Genomic DNA, 15,333 nt, shown 5'->3' with positions numbered 1-15,333 from the left:
TCTGTTTGCTATTGACTTCTACTTTTGAGGTAATAGAATATACTCAGCATAATTCCAATCCTAAATGTAAAACAAATGAGACTTGTTTTACACTCATTATTTGGAGTATCTTAGTGAATATTCTAAATGCAATTGAAAAGGATGCTTATTCTTATGTTTTTTTGGATAGCATTCTTCAATTAGGGCAAGTCCGTTGATAGTGCTGTTCAAGTTTTATATGGCTTTACCACTTTTCTATCTATTTGTTTATCAGTTCCTGAAGAGGGGAATACTCTGAAATGTCTTTTTTCCATTAATTGTTTTTCCTGAAGTACTTCATCTGATATTATTATCTACCCCACCTTTCTATGATTAGTGTTTGTAACAGTATATCTTTTCCCATCAATCTACTCAATGTTTAGGTTTCCTTTTAAATTCTTTAGCATATTCATAACTGACATTTTAAAACTCTCTATTGGCCAAATCTATAACCGCTGAATTTCTGGTCTGTTTCTACTGACTGCTTTTGATTCTGATTCTAGGTGACATGTTCGTGCTTCTTTGCATATCTTGTACTTTTTATTGAATCCTGGATTTTCAGGATGTGTGTTGTCTTCCTTTAAAGAGTACTGAGTTATGCTTTGGCAGGAAATGAAGTTACTTGTGGATCAAATGGAGCATTTTGAAATTTGTTTTTAATCTTAATTGTTAAGATAGATTTAGTTTAGCCTAACTACTGAAGGGTGACCTTTCTGGGGTCGTTACTGAATGTCCTGTGCATTCAACGACTTTTCCAAATGTGTGGTTGAAACGTCTCCAAGTCTTATTGAGCACTAGCATTTCTTCAGTTTATAGCTTCCCAGTAACCATTCTTTCCTCATTAGGTAATTTTGTTTAGCTTTGTGGGGTCTCAGGTGTTTATATATATCTTAACATTCAGCCTAATCCATGCAGATTTCTGTAGCCTTTTTTAGTAGTTCCCTCATTCTAGCTACAAATTCCAGTTCAGTTACCTCGGTCTCCTTGAACTCATCTTTCTTTTCAAACCCAAAAGACCTTTCTGGAATGCTTGGAGTCCCTCTGCTTTCATTGCCTGGAAAATGCCTCAAGGCAGAACCCATGGTAGTCATAGGGCGTTCCTTGTTTTTTTCCTTTTTTCAGGGTTCACAATCTTGTGTTGCATGTTGTTAAATATCTCAAAACTTGTTTTATACTTTTTCTAATTGTCTAGTTTTTATGCAGAAGAATTGAGTCTGATACCAGCTACTATGTCATGGTTAGAAGCAGAAGTCTACTTCCTTGATTTTTAAAATTTGTATAATTTTTCTTTATATTGTGCTTACAATACTATGTTTTTAAAGTTCCTAGAAAAAGTAGAAACAAAAACACTAACAAGTGATTAGAAGACATTTTTTGCATGGTTACAGCTCCAACTTGACAAGGTTGGGTTTATGTGTTTGTTTCAGATTTTTAGGCACTGCTTTGATTTTTTTCTTTTGACTTAATTTGTGTTTTAATTATGTAAAACATTTACATGGCTATTAAAGCAAAACTATAAAACACAATATTTCAGACATCTTGCTTTCATGACTGTCATTTCATGTTTCTTCCTCCCCTATAAGTAATAATTTATATTAATTTTTGATACATATATGTATGCATTAAGTCCCCTGTCCCTACAAAGGTATCATTACACAAACTTCTTTGCAGCTTGCTCTTTCCAGTTAATAACATGTTCTGGAGATTGAGTACAATATACAGAATGATTTTCCTCATTCCTTTTGTTTAACTAGTCCTCTACTTATAGACATTTGAGTCATTTCCAGTCTTTTGCTATTAAAAATAATGTAACATTTATTATTACAAACAGTACAAATCCACAGACTTGCACATATTTTTGCCAGTATATTTTTGGAATAGGATAAATTCCTCAAAAAAGTATATGTTATATGCCACTCCTTTAGATACTAAGTGTCAATGTTTAACTATATTTCAATTAACTCTATACTATTAATATTTAATTCTATAAATATTAAATATATTAAGTATGCAAAAGAAACAAAATTTAAAAAAATTAAAATAAATGTAGAGTTCTGGTATAAAGTTAACAGGGACAGGGAAGCTTAGTATATCTGTCTCTCATTAAAATTTTCCAAATCAATCCATAAGTATAGTACTTTTTAGCAGAATTAATAACCACAGTCCCTGTCTTTAAGACATTTTCGTATATTAAAAGTTAACAATGCTTGCAAAAAAAAGTAAAACAAGGGCAGGCCATGGTGGCTCGGTGGCAGAGTTCTCGCCTGCCATGCATAAGATCTGGGTTCGATTCCCAGTGCCTGCCCATGCAAAAAAAAAAAAATGTAAAAGTTAACAATGCTGCGACCTCAAAGAAAGGAATAAAACAAACAATGTGTACCCTATGCTTGGAGTGTTCTGTATTTTCTTTCATTCAAGTAATTTCAAAGATTCCATCTCTCCATCTCTTTCATCAGGGCTTTCTGAGCAGGAAGGCTTGTGATTAACTCTGGCCCCTTCCTGTGTAAACGTACTTCTTCAATGACTTCAGGTGACCTCACAATAGGCAACAATTTCCCTATACAACATTTAAATATTATTTGATGCATGTTATTAACAAAATACATTCTGGGGCTGACTTTTTAATCTGCTTTTTACTTACTGTGCTTGTAAGCTTCTCATGAATGGAAGATTATGTTTAATAGCTTTTATATTGTGTCTGACACAGAAACAGCATGCTTAAAAATTAATTTAATAAATGCTTTCTAATATGATTATCATAAGCTGTTTAATCCCGTGTTTAGGATTTTACATCTTTTTTATAAAACTGCCTGTTTACTGGGGCTTTTGAAGGATAGCTACTACTACTTCTTAAAATACAAATAATCCTAGTAATCTATAATTTTAGTGTTGCAACTACATTTACATCAACTATAATTTTTTAAAGTTTCACTTTAAGTATCAAGTTAAGATTTGGGCAAGATTCCAATATAAGTTTCTTATTTCATTTCTACCTTCATCTCACTTTCTCTTTTTAAAATACCTTTCCATTGTAAAACCAAGATGAAATTTGCCAAATATAATGAGTAGCCTGCTTTTAAAACTATCTGTGCTGGTTTGAAAGGAAGTGTGCCCCCTAAGAAAAGCCATGTTTTAATATAAGTCCCATTTCATAAGGTAGAATAATCTCTATTCAACACCGTATGTTTGAAACTGTGATTGGATCATCTCCCTGGTTGATGTGATTTAGTCAAGAATGGTTGTTAAACTGGATTAGGGGATGACATGTCTCCACCCATTTGAGTGGGTCTTGATTAGTTTCTGAAGTCCTATAAAAGAGGAAATATTTTGGAGAAGGAGAGATTCAGAGAGAGCAGAGAATGCTGCAGCACCACAAAGCAGAGAGTCCACGAGCCAGTGACCTTTAGAGATGAAGAAGGAAAACACCTCCCGGGGAGCTTCATGAAATCGGAAGCCAGGAGAGAAAGCTAGCAGATGATGCTGTGTTCACCATGTGCCCTTCCAGCTGAGAGAGAAACCCTGAACTTCATCAGCCTTCTTGAACCAAGGTATCTTTCCCTGGATGCCTTTGATTGGACATTTCTATAGACTTGTTTTAATTGGGACATTTTCTCGGCCTTAGAACTGTAAACTAGCAACTCATTCAATTCCCCTTGTTAAAAGCCATTCCGTTTCTGGTATATTGCATTCCAGCAGCTAGCAAACTAGAACACTATCATAGGCCAGATATAAGGGACTATGACATACCCATCTAAAATATGAAATACTTACGCGTCTGTGGTCTTTGTACACCCATTTAGATTCAGTACTTCAATATTCCTACAGTTTTGTGCAAAGGTCCTTTATAGGGAAGAAACAAAGTAAAAGCTTTCAAATGAATGAGTACGATGTAGGCATTAGAAAAATAATAAAAGAGTTCCTATATAATCTCTATTATTAACATTGTATTAATGTGGCACCTATTACAACTAATGAAACATTATTATTATACTATTAACTACAGTCCATAGCTTACAATAGGGTTCACTGTTTGTTATGTACATTTCTATGGTTTTATTTTTAAATTTTTATCCCAGAAACATACATACAACCTAAAATTTCCCATTGTAACTATATTCAAATACATAATTCAGCTGTGTTAATTACATTTACAATGTTGTGCTACCATCACCACCGTCCATTTTTTTCCTCATGCGAAAACATTTTTTAATTTGTACATTTAGTCACTATCATTGTACACTCTAGGCATTCCTAGATTATACCATCTCAGTCTTTACCGTCTATCTTTCCTACTGGTTTCATTTGTGCCCCCCAGCCCTCCTCTCTCAATCATTCTCATATTCTGTGAATTAATATTATTGTGCTACAATTAGGTAGTATTGTGCTATCCATTTATGAATTTTAACAATCAGTGGTACAATCTATATCCCTTTAGTTCCAATTACCCAATGTCCACCCTATTTCTATTTCCTGATGGTCTCTGTTCTTAACTGAAATTCTCCAAGTTCATTCATCAATGGTCACATCAGTGGGACCATACGGTATTTGTCCTTTTGTTTCTGGCTAATCCCACTCAGCATAATGTCCTTAAAGTCCATCCATGTTGTTACATGCTTCGTGACTTTATTCTGTCTTACATAATATTCTGTCGTATGTTTAAACCACAGCTTGTTTAGCCACTCCTCTGTTGATGGACATTCTGGCTGTTTCCATCTCTTGGCAATTGTAAATAATGCTGCTATAAACACTGGTGTGCGAATATCCATTTGTATCATTGCCCTCATGTCCTCTGAGTAGATACCTAGTAATGGTATTGCTGGATCATATGGCAATTCTATACCCAGCTTCCTGAGGAACCACCACACTGCCTTCCACAGCGGTTATACCATTTTGCATTCCCACCAACAGTGGTTAAGTGTGCCTCTTTCTCCACATCCTTTCCAATTCTAGTCGTTTTCTGTTTTATTGATAATGGCCATTCTGGTCGCTACCATCTATTACTATGACGTTTCCATCACTTCAAACAGAAACTCTGTATCAGTTAAGCATTAACTTATTTTGTACCTCACCCCAGCCCCTGCTAACTAGGATTCCAGTTTCAGTTTCTGACTCTACCAATTTGCTCATTCTGTTTATACATATCAGTGACAACATACAATATATTTGTCCTTTTGTGTCTGGTTATTTCATTCAACAAGACCTCTTCAAGGTTCATCCATGTTGTCATATGTATCAGATCTTCACTCCTTTTTATGGCTGAATAACATTCCATTATATATATAAATCAAATTTTGTTTATCCATTCACCTGTTGATGGACACCTGCTTCCATCTTTGGGTATTGTGAATAATGCCACCATGAACATTAGTGTAGAAATATCTGTTCGAGTTCCTGCTTTGAATTGTTTTGGGTATATACCCAGAAATGGGATTTCCAGGTAATATGTTAATTCTATCTTTAACTTTCTGAGGAACTTCCAAACAGTAACTGCACATTGGATATTTTTGTGTTAAGTAATGTACGTGTGTTTGGGTTCTAAATATCTTAGGAATTTAAAAACTATATTAAATAATAAAATATTAGTATTTTCTAGGTGGGATGGTGCTGCTCTTTACTTCAATCAAGATAAGTTAATCAACAGTTATATTCTAACCTTAATGCATTGTCTCCTACTCCAAGACACCCACGAAGACTCAACTTTCGTAAAAAGCCCCCACATCTTTTTGAAATATTCTCCACTACCCGGCCCTGTAAAAAAAGACAGGTAAACAAAAATATAAGCCACCTCACTGCTTTTGAAAAACACTCATTTTGATTTTTAACAATGCATAAACAAAGAAAAAGGTTTCTATTCATTTTAAAGACCAAATTAATTCATAAGCAAAACTTCAGCTTATGTATTCTAAGAAAGCTTTCCTTACTAACCCAACTACTTGAAACACGCCTAAACTCTCTATCTTTGTTTTGTTCAATCTGTAAGATATTTGGAGAAACAGTGCTATGTTCTGCTCTTCCTGGTTAAACCATAAGTACTAAAAGACAGTAACGGAACACTTCATGAAGGCTTGCTGAATGGTTGTACGGAGAGTATTGGTTTAAACATTTAGATCCATAAAAATTAGAGAATTGTGAAAAACAAAGCCCCAACATAATGTCACTGGATATTATTTTTAAAGTATTTTCTGAAGTTAATGGAGAGCTTATGCAAGGTTTTCTTAAATTTCTTACATGAGTCTCGATAATTATTTCCACTGAAAATTGAAGAAGAAAAAAAAAAGACACTCAATACTATAAGGAAACTACTATTTCTACTCTCAGGATCAGAGAGCTTAAATTCAGGTTAATGTAAATTAAGCTTAAGCGTGACCTTAAGCTTAAGTTTATTTGACCCCAAAATGCAGGAGAGAAGTGGGAGGGGAAGAAAACCTATTTTTCCCCAGAAAAATCAATTCAATAAATGACCTTGGCTTTATTTATTTACTTTTTTTCATTCTCAAAAAAAAAAAACTATCTCCAGTCTCCTTAAGAACCAAAATGCTCATCTCAAGAATATGCTAAATATCATCTTCTAACAAATTTAACGCCACTTGTTCTTCAATAAACAAATATAAAATGACTTCCTTAAGATGAGCAGACACAGGTTCACACTTCCACTGCAAAAACAAATCCAAAAAAATTTTAGTACTATTTCACAGTGAAATAATTCTGCTCATTCTCAAAAACTGAATGAGCTCTTAGGGAGTTTCAAAGGCTCCTTTGAGGCTCTTGTGAAGCTCAGATGCACTAAAATTAATAGTTTTTCTCTCTAGGGAAAAGGCTATTTATATGGCTGGAGTTAATCTGTTTCATGCTGTAATTATACTTTAACAAGAAAAAAAGGGGCCACACACAGCATAATTATACCTCAATATCCCTCTGGAAATCAAACAGGTCAATTCGTTGCCAGTTACTGCCATCCAGAGCCAGAACATTCCAGGCCTATTTTGAAGAAAAAGGGACAGAATGAGCAGCAGCTGAAATGAAGGGGAAACGTGATATTTAAATCAACAATTCAACTTAATGACAACCAACTGATGGCAGAAATGGATCAAAAACATTTCTAAATCCCCACCATTAACTCCCAAAAGATCTGCCTTTCTTTTTTTTTTTTTTTAACATGGGCAGGCACCGGGAATCAGACCCAGGTCCTCTGGCATGGCCGGCAAGCATTCTTGCCTGCTGAGACACCGTGGCCCGCCCTCTGCCTTTCTTTTGAGCTGTACTTTATTCTCCAATCAGATCACCTCATAAATGAGTGGTACAGAAATTAACACCAACAAAAGATTTTAGGTTAGGGAAGTTGGGGAAAGGGCAAGGTTTTGACATTTATCAAAGAAATTATTTTCTAACTGGAATGTTCTAGTTTCTAATTCCAAAATGAGATGGAAGTTCCACTGATGGAAAGCAAGTCTCTTGCTCCATCCCTATTTGGGACTAGGATGAGGATGAAACCAAAGAATGGGGACAATACTCAATTCATCTTGCTCAAAAATATTTGCTTATCTATGCATCTTTTAGCTGGACATGGAAATGTGATATAATGATTTGGGGCTAAGAAAAGACACTATCATCTCTCTGTACACATGACAAGACTTTAATGCTTTTCCTTCTCAACAACGGGCTCCCTCAGATCTGCTTCTCAATTGATATCTTTACTCTCCAACTAGATTCAGCGATAATTTGAAAAAAATGGGAAGTTTAACCTTCTTATATATCTATTCAAAGAAACTAAAAGGAGGCAGGAATGTTTCTAAGTTTTTTTCTTTCAGAATTAAGTGAGAAATGACCCCAGGAGGAGTTAATTGTTGTGGATCATTCTATATTTTGAGAAGACTTTAAAAGTTTGGCCTATTCAATTTAAAATTTGAACAAAGTCTTAATACTATTTAGAGTTACAAATTTAGAGTATTATCTCTTATTACAACAAATAAAAAAAGATTAAATACTAGTTATACCATATCTATGAAATTCTATAATTTCTACAAAAGAAATTCTGGATATATTTGCAAGCTCTAGGATAATTATCACACAATCAGTGAAAAAGACAGATGTCAGAGGTACAAGCAAGCAAGCAGTTATCACTTTAGAAATGTCGGTTTTATCAGGAGTTCAATGTTACTTTTCTTTCCATGGCTTCATATTTTTCCAATTCTTTTTTCTAATGGCTAGCCATGGGAGGCAACAGATAAAACTTGAAAGATCATGTCTTGAATAGATTCTTGGGCTAAATATACCTCTGATTTTATCTATTTCTCATTTCCTTATACTGTTTTCTAAGTGGAAGCAAACAGTAAGCAGGCATAACTCAGGCTAAAAATAGAAACAACAGGTTCCTCTCTAAAGTGTGCTTGAAAACAAAACAAAACAAAAACCAACAAAAAACCCACTTCCAGTATAAAAAATAATAGGTTAATTACTGATGTACCAATGATCCAGATTTAATGAAAACTGGTATTGTGTTTTCTTTTCTTTTAACATGCATTATATGGAAAGAGGAACCTGCAATAAAACTCACTAAAAATCAACATTCCTGGGATGATACTCCAACTAAAAAGATTTAGACACTGGTCTGGGAATTTTGTTTCTCAATGATAACCTTAGCTTCACATGGAGACGGAAAGGAAAACCCACTCATTTATAAGAGCATTTATAATGGCAGTGTTCAGAAAGACCAAACAAGTACTAGGGACAAAAACATCATTTCAAAAAATCATTAACAAAAAAACTACTGGTTGTTTTCGAAATAGCTGATACAGAAATTTAGTACAGTTTTGAGATACAGAAGTCAAGGTGAATTTCCTACAATAACTTTTTTCTATTTGTTTATTTGAGGAGATGCTGGTGGTGATGATGGAGATTTAAGGGGACACTTGGTCCACCCACACAGATAACATCATGATAACACAATACTCTAAGATATAACCATTACATATTTAGCACTTATGATAGCACCTGGTACATGGTAGCTTTTTTTCCTTTATTGGAGAAGTCGTGGGTTTACAGAACAATCATGCATAAAATACAGGATTCCCATATGCCATCCTATTATTAACGCCTTGAACTGGTATGGAATATTTGTTACAACTGACACTAGTACATTTTTATAATTGTACTGTTAACTATAGCACATGGTTTAGAGTTCACTGTGTAGTGTAGTTTCATGGATGTTTAAAATTTTTATTCTGTTACCATACATACAATCAAACATTTTCCCTTTCAATTACTTTCAGATACATGTTTCAATGTTGTTTATTATGTTCACAATGGTGTGCTACCATCGCCACCATCTATTACCATATAGGAGGTTTTCAATAAATACCTGTTAAGTGAAGGAACAAACAAAAAGTCACTGTTCAGTTCATTTGATAAAAGGCAATTATAGGTCTCATTAATTCTGCTATGTTAATTACTATATATTCATATTACGAAAGATATTAGGAGTGGTTCATAGAGTAATTCTTCCATACCAATCATTCTATACTTTCTATCAGTGGCAGCCAATAGGATCATGATATTTCACTGTTTTGTCACAGCAATGCCTACTGACAAAGAGAGAAAAATAATGTAGAAATTGACTTTGGGAATGAACTCTGGTTTGTGCTACAACTCCTTCTTTTTTAAATATTATCTTTATTTTAAAAAATTGTATTGTGGGAACACATAGTATAAAATTTATGTAGTATAAAATTTGCCATTTTAACCAGTTTTAAGTGCACAATTCAGTGGCATTAGTCACATGTAAAATGTTGTGTTACTATCACCACTATCCGTTACCAAAACTTTTTCATCATTTCTAACAATCTACCTATTATATTTTGAGGAAAGAGTAAGAGGAGATAGTATGAGACTTCGATCTTGCTACAAAGCCGCCTATAAGAGCCTTCATTAATGGTACAAAGCTATTTATTAAAGAAATGATTACTTTAAAAAAATGAGTACTGACAGTTAAAAATCAAAACAATAATAAAGGTTAACAGGACTTTAGACCACTAAAATCTCACTTAGGATGACTTGAAGTCAGGGACTATTTAAACTAGTCTTGTGATATTTCTGGAAGACAAACACCCCAAAACCAGGGAAAATAGAAAAATGACAGATACAACAGGAAAAACAGAGTTAGCTTTGTAGTATCTCTTTCAACTAAATCTTGTATCTGTTATGATTAAGGTAAAAATGAGTTTCGACTTAAGGAAACTTCTGTTGGTATAGCTTATTTCTTGTTTCAAATGTATAAAGAAAAAGCTAATATTGCACATTTAATTAGTACCCTTTACTTACAAGTAGAAATGAGGTTTAGTGATTCTTTTCAACCATTTGATAATGACCACAAAAGCATTAAATTAAAAACAAAATATTATCATGTCTCCCTAACTTCTCCCCTGCCCTGACCCCCAAAATGTTATTGTACCAGAAGAAAATGTTTCATTAGTTAGACTGCATTTCTCTTATATACTGAGAAATCCTTGTAGCTCCTACAACTGTCATATGCACAAATCCTATCCAGGAAAACCAAATGAAACAATATTGAATTGAGCCTAGACATCTTTTAATTTTCATGTTTCATGTTCTTTCATTGAAAAGGTTTCTTCTGTTTATATTTTACAAATAGTCAAGAGTTATAAAAAAATTAAAGTTAGATTCAGAAAATACAGTAGAATCCCATTGTACATTTACATGGGTTTGGATATGCCATGGGTTAAATAACATCGTTCGAAATATAACATACAACTAATACTGAAATAAATGGTTAGCCTACTACAGAGGCTTTCACCATCAGTCTCAGGAAAGGGTCCTCTTGTGAGCATGCCAACCATTCTTACCCTGGAGACCTGAGCGCAGCGACATAAGGTAACCACATCCAGAAAAGAGAATATTCTAAAACAAAAAGAGAGGAGACAAGCTGTATTATTTGATAAAGTAGTTTCTCTTGATTTTTGCCTATAAATAATTGATTAGGCTAACACAAACCAAGGGGAAAAAAAAAAAAAGAAAGCAGAAGTCCTTTCAAACAAACACACAAAAAAACCTTTAGCACTTTACGAAGATAATATTGCCACACAAAACCTAAGGGGATTCAATTACTGAACCATGTACCCAAAAAACAAAACAAAACATAAGGGGAATAAGTAATCTTTCAGTGGATAATGTAAATCTAAGTACCACAAATTCAATTACTCACATCAAAGGATGATAAAAGATTTCTATTGATACACTGTTTTAAAAGGAAAAAAAATCCCCCCCTACCTCTGATTATCAAAAGAAATAGATTAGGGAAGGATATTTTGGAAAAAAATTTGCAGATAGGAGGAAAATACAGGATAAAATAATAATGTAATAAATATAAAACAGCAACTCACTAGTTCAAATTTAGGAAATTACAAAACTGATTTAACTTGCAACATCAATGTTAGGAAATATTTACTGCCTAGAATTTTTATCAGTCTTCTAAAAAATAAATATTTGATTTGAAGTAGGCCAAAAATTTATTTGCTTAAAGCCAATAAATTCTCTCCAAAAGTCACCTGTATAAACAGGTTAGGGCATCCTGAAATAAAATGAGAGTCACTTCTGCTCGAAGCCCTCTTTGCTCATGAACACATCCTTAAATAAGGCCATCTTGATCTGAATAAGAAGGTGGCTCTTCAGCAAGTGGCAAAAAATACAATATAGTATGTACTTTAAAGATTTAAGTGGATAAAAATTAATTTTGCTTTAAGAATTTTATGACAACCCTTAAGATAAATGGAGTGTTGACAAAGTGGAGGCCAGGAAGTACTAGTTTGGAAAACTTACTATTCCATAGTTAACTTAAGTGTAAAAAGCTTCTGAGTCAGCTTAAAAGAACAAGATTTTGTTGTTTAGTGATAAGAGGTTATCAGTCACTGTTTGGAACCTGGAATAAACTGTGCTAATAATTATGTCAGACAGAAAGGCATGTGCATTCGGTAAGTGTTTTCAGTTTTGAAGCAGGAGGTACTTTCATGATTGAAGTAGTGGCATGATATCAGAACACCAGAAAAAGCAGTAGAACTGTTTTTTAAAATTCCCTAATGCTTTCTTACAAATTATTTCCTTTTTTTAAAATTTATTTTACTTATTAAATGTACCAACATACAAACACATTCTAACCATATGATCATTCCATTCTACATATATAATCAGTAATTCACAATATCATCACATAGTTGTATATTCATCATCATGATCATTTCCTAGAACATTTGTATCAATTCAGAAAAAGAAATAAAAAGAAAACAGAAAAAAATCATATATACCATACTCTTTAACCCTCCCTTTCATCGATCACTAGCATTTCAGTCTACTAAATTTATTTTAACATTTGTTCCCCCTATTATTTATTTATTTTTAATCCATATGTTTCACTCATCTGTCCATAAGGTAGATAAAAGAAGCATCAGACACAAGGTTTTCACAATCACACAGTCACATTGCTAAACAAATGATCTCCTCTTGATTTACTTCAACTACAGAGAGGCTCATGTAAGGGACTGATTAAAATGATAAATCAAAACATACTGAGTTAGAGGCAACATAGTGAGTACACGTAACTGATTTTTATCCTGCAATCTCACCAAGACACCAGCAAGGGGCAAGGAAGTCTCTGGACAAAAGTCTAGGGAACAATTATGGAACAAATAATAAAATTAATATAGGTGTTTTTAGGCTATCTACGTCTAGAAACTCTGTATTCTCTCAGGAGGATCAGATGGGTAGATAGGCTGGGGAAAGTCTAGTTACAATGATGAGCAACTTCTCTGGAAGCTGTGGTCAGAAGCTTTTCTCAGCTTGCCAGAAAGCAAAGAAAACCATTCATATTTAGAGGGAATGAGTTTCATGTATTCATTCAAAAAAATATTTTTACTGTCTTCTATCTATAAGCATTGTTATGTCCCTACTGTGGTTCAGCTTATGGTCAAGGGACGGAAGATAGACACAAAGTTAGTAGAATGAGAAAACTTTAGAGAGTGATAGTGTTATAAAGAATATAAAGTAGAGTAATATGATGGAAGTGTGGTCAGGGAAAGCCACCCCAAGGAGTAGACATTTGATCTGGGACCTGAATGACCACATGAACCAGGGTGGCCAGGATGGGGGTGGGGGAAGGGGAGGAACATTCTGGGTAGAAAAAACAGTAGGCGTATGATGAAGGCCAAGAGGAAGAAAGTCAGTGAGGCTGGAGTACAGCAGTAGTAACACAATTTATTGAGTTCCTATGTCAGGTATTATTCTAAGCCCTTCACATGTATTAACCCCAAGACTTCTTACAACAATCCTATGAGATAGGTTATATTATCACTCATATTTTAGTTGAAGATATCAAGTGAAATTTGGAGAGTTAGAAAGGGGTAGATTATGTAAGAAAGTTTTATAGTCACAGTAAAATGTTTGGATTGTATTCTCAGTCCAGGAGATACCACAGGAGAGTTTTAGGCCAATGAGTGATATGATCTTATTTATATTAGAAAAGATCACCATAGCTGTGGTGTGGAAAATAGATGGCTTGAGCACAAAAGTTGCAGCAAGCAGACAAATTGGGAGAGCACAGCTCTCATCTAAGGAAGAGGCTTAGGCCAGGACAGCTGCACAGGAGATGAAGAGAAGAGGATGGATCTCATAGGACTTGCTGATGGACTGGGTGAGAGGGCAAGGGAAAGAGAAATAAATTTCTGGTATGAACTGCAGAGTGGTTAATGGTGCCATTAACTCAAATGGGAAACACTGAAGGATAAATATGTTTGTAGCTTTATCAAGAGTTCTGTTTCAGATACATTATATTTGAGTGGAGATCCCAAGGAGGCAGCTTGATACAGAAGGTAAAGACAGGACTAGAATGTAAAACCTTCATCTTTTTATGTAACTGATGTAGTATTTTATTTTTCCTTGCCAATTTTATATTGTTATGTTCTCTTCTTTTATTACACTTTACTATCCTTTTAACTGTTTTTGATTCCTGTTCTTTTCTACATCTCTCCATTTTCAAATCTTACTTGGCTTATCTGTTATTTCTTTTTTTGCCTTTTCAGTTTTAAAATGACAGGCAAAAGAGAGTATAAACGTTAACAACAGAGGCCAGATACTTATCTTGTTCCTTTACGGCAGTCTCGCCACCATCCTGATGGCTCCTCTTAACAATAAATTTCCCATCTTCTTTAAAATTGATTACCATCTTTCACACTCAAATAAACATATATACCCCCAATCAAGTTACCTCAATTTCTAAAACAATAAATTTACCTAATGCAACAAACATTCCTCCATTGCTGAAATGCTGCTGCTTTTACCTGTCATCCACTGTGCAATACTTTTTTTTTTTTTTTTTTTGAGCAGGCTCCAGAAATCCAACCCGGGGTCTGGCATGGCAGGCGAGAAGTCTGCCACTGAGCCACCATTGCCTGCCCCACCGTACAGTACTTTGATGTGAAATTTCATAAACATCTGCCAAATCATCACTAGCCCTTGAGCAATTTGTATAAATATAATCTTACACATGTTTGGAGGGCACAGGTGAGAGGCCTCACAGGTATCAATCCTACCTAGACTTTAGTAACCTTTCAAATAGAAAGGTTCATTACAGAAGAAACCACAGTAATAGAAATGAAATGTGGGGCTGGTGGTCAAATGTTTGCAGACTGAGGAGACTCTCTGAAGCATGCATCACAACAGTGGTATTTCCATCATTACATTCTAACTGAATGAGTGTCTAAATGTTAACATCCCATATTAACTTTTCACCTGAATTTTGACATTATGGTAAATTAAAAAAAAAAAAAGGAAAAGGAAAAGACAAATACAGTGTACTCCTCTATTCAAGTAATAAGAGATTGGTCTTTCTAGTTCTGATTTGGCTCCCTAATAAGATGGATGTCATAAGCCTTCTTGAAGCCCTTCTACCACTCCACAAGTAATATGCCTAAATATCTGAGTATTAATCAATAACTCTTAGATTTCTATTTCTTCTACATATAAGACAATGGAGATAACTGTCTTTAGAAACCCAAATATAAGAATTACTGGTAGGCTGCCAGGGTTTCAGATGGCATCAATTTTTTTTCCCTCACATGAGCCATTCATTCTTCCAAGAATGAATTAATTTAAATAGAAAACATCACTATACTTACTTAGAAATATACATTTGTGAGATAAATCAGGAAGAAACACTATTGAAAAAATCTATATGCTGGGGCAGAAAAACAAGCAACATTATACTTAGCACTTTCCAACACCTCATCATCTTTAGGACAGGTATCTTAGACC

At 34.2% G+C, this 15,333-nt stretch overlaps 1 protein-coding gene across 3 annotated transcripts in view; it reads right to left on the bottom strand.

Moving 5' to 3' along the window:
• FBXL20 (F-box and leucine rich repeat protein 20) overlaps window positions 1-15,333 on the bottom strand; it is a 149,806-nt gene that overhangs the window by 53,682 nt on the left and 80,791 nt on the right. For all 3 annotated transcript variants that reach the window (XM_077164543.1, XM_077164542.1, XM_077164544.1), the window contains exons 3-6: window positions 10,878-10,932; window positions 6,922-6,996; window positions 5,672-5,766; window positions 3,790-3,858 (exon numbers count right to left, since the gene is read on the bottom strand). In XM_077164543.1, the coding sequence (XP_077020658.1) occupies window positions 3,790-3,858; window positions 5,672-5,766; window positions 6,922-6,996; window positions 10,878-10,932 (294 nt within the window). The remainder of the gene's footprint in view (window positions 1-3,789; window positions 3,859-5,671; window positions 5,767-6,921; window positions 6,997-10,877; window positions 10,933-15,333) is intronic.

This window comes from Tamandua tetradactyla, chromosome 6 (genome assembly GCF_023851605.1).
Source record: "Tamandua tetradactyla isolate mTamTet1 chromosome 6, mTamTet1.pri, whole genome shotgun sequence".
Lineage (NCBI taxonomy): Eukaryota > Metazoa > Chordata > Mammalia > Pilosa > Myrmecophagidae > Tamandua > Tamandua tetradactyla.
This window is presented reverse-complemented; position numbering and strand designations above follow the sequence as displayed.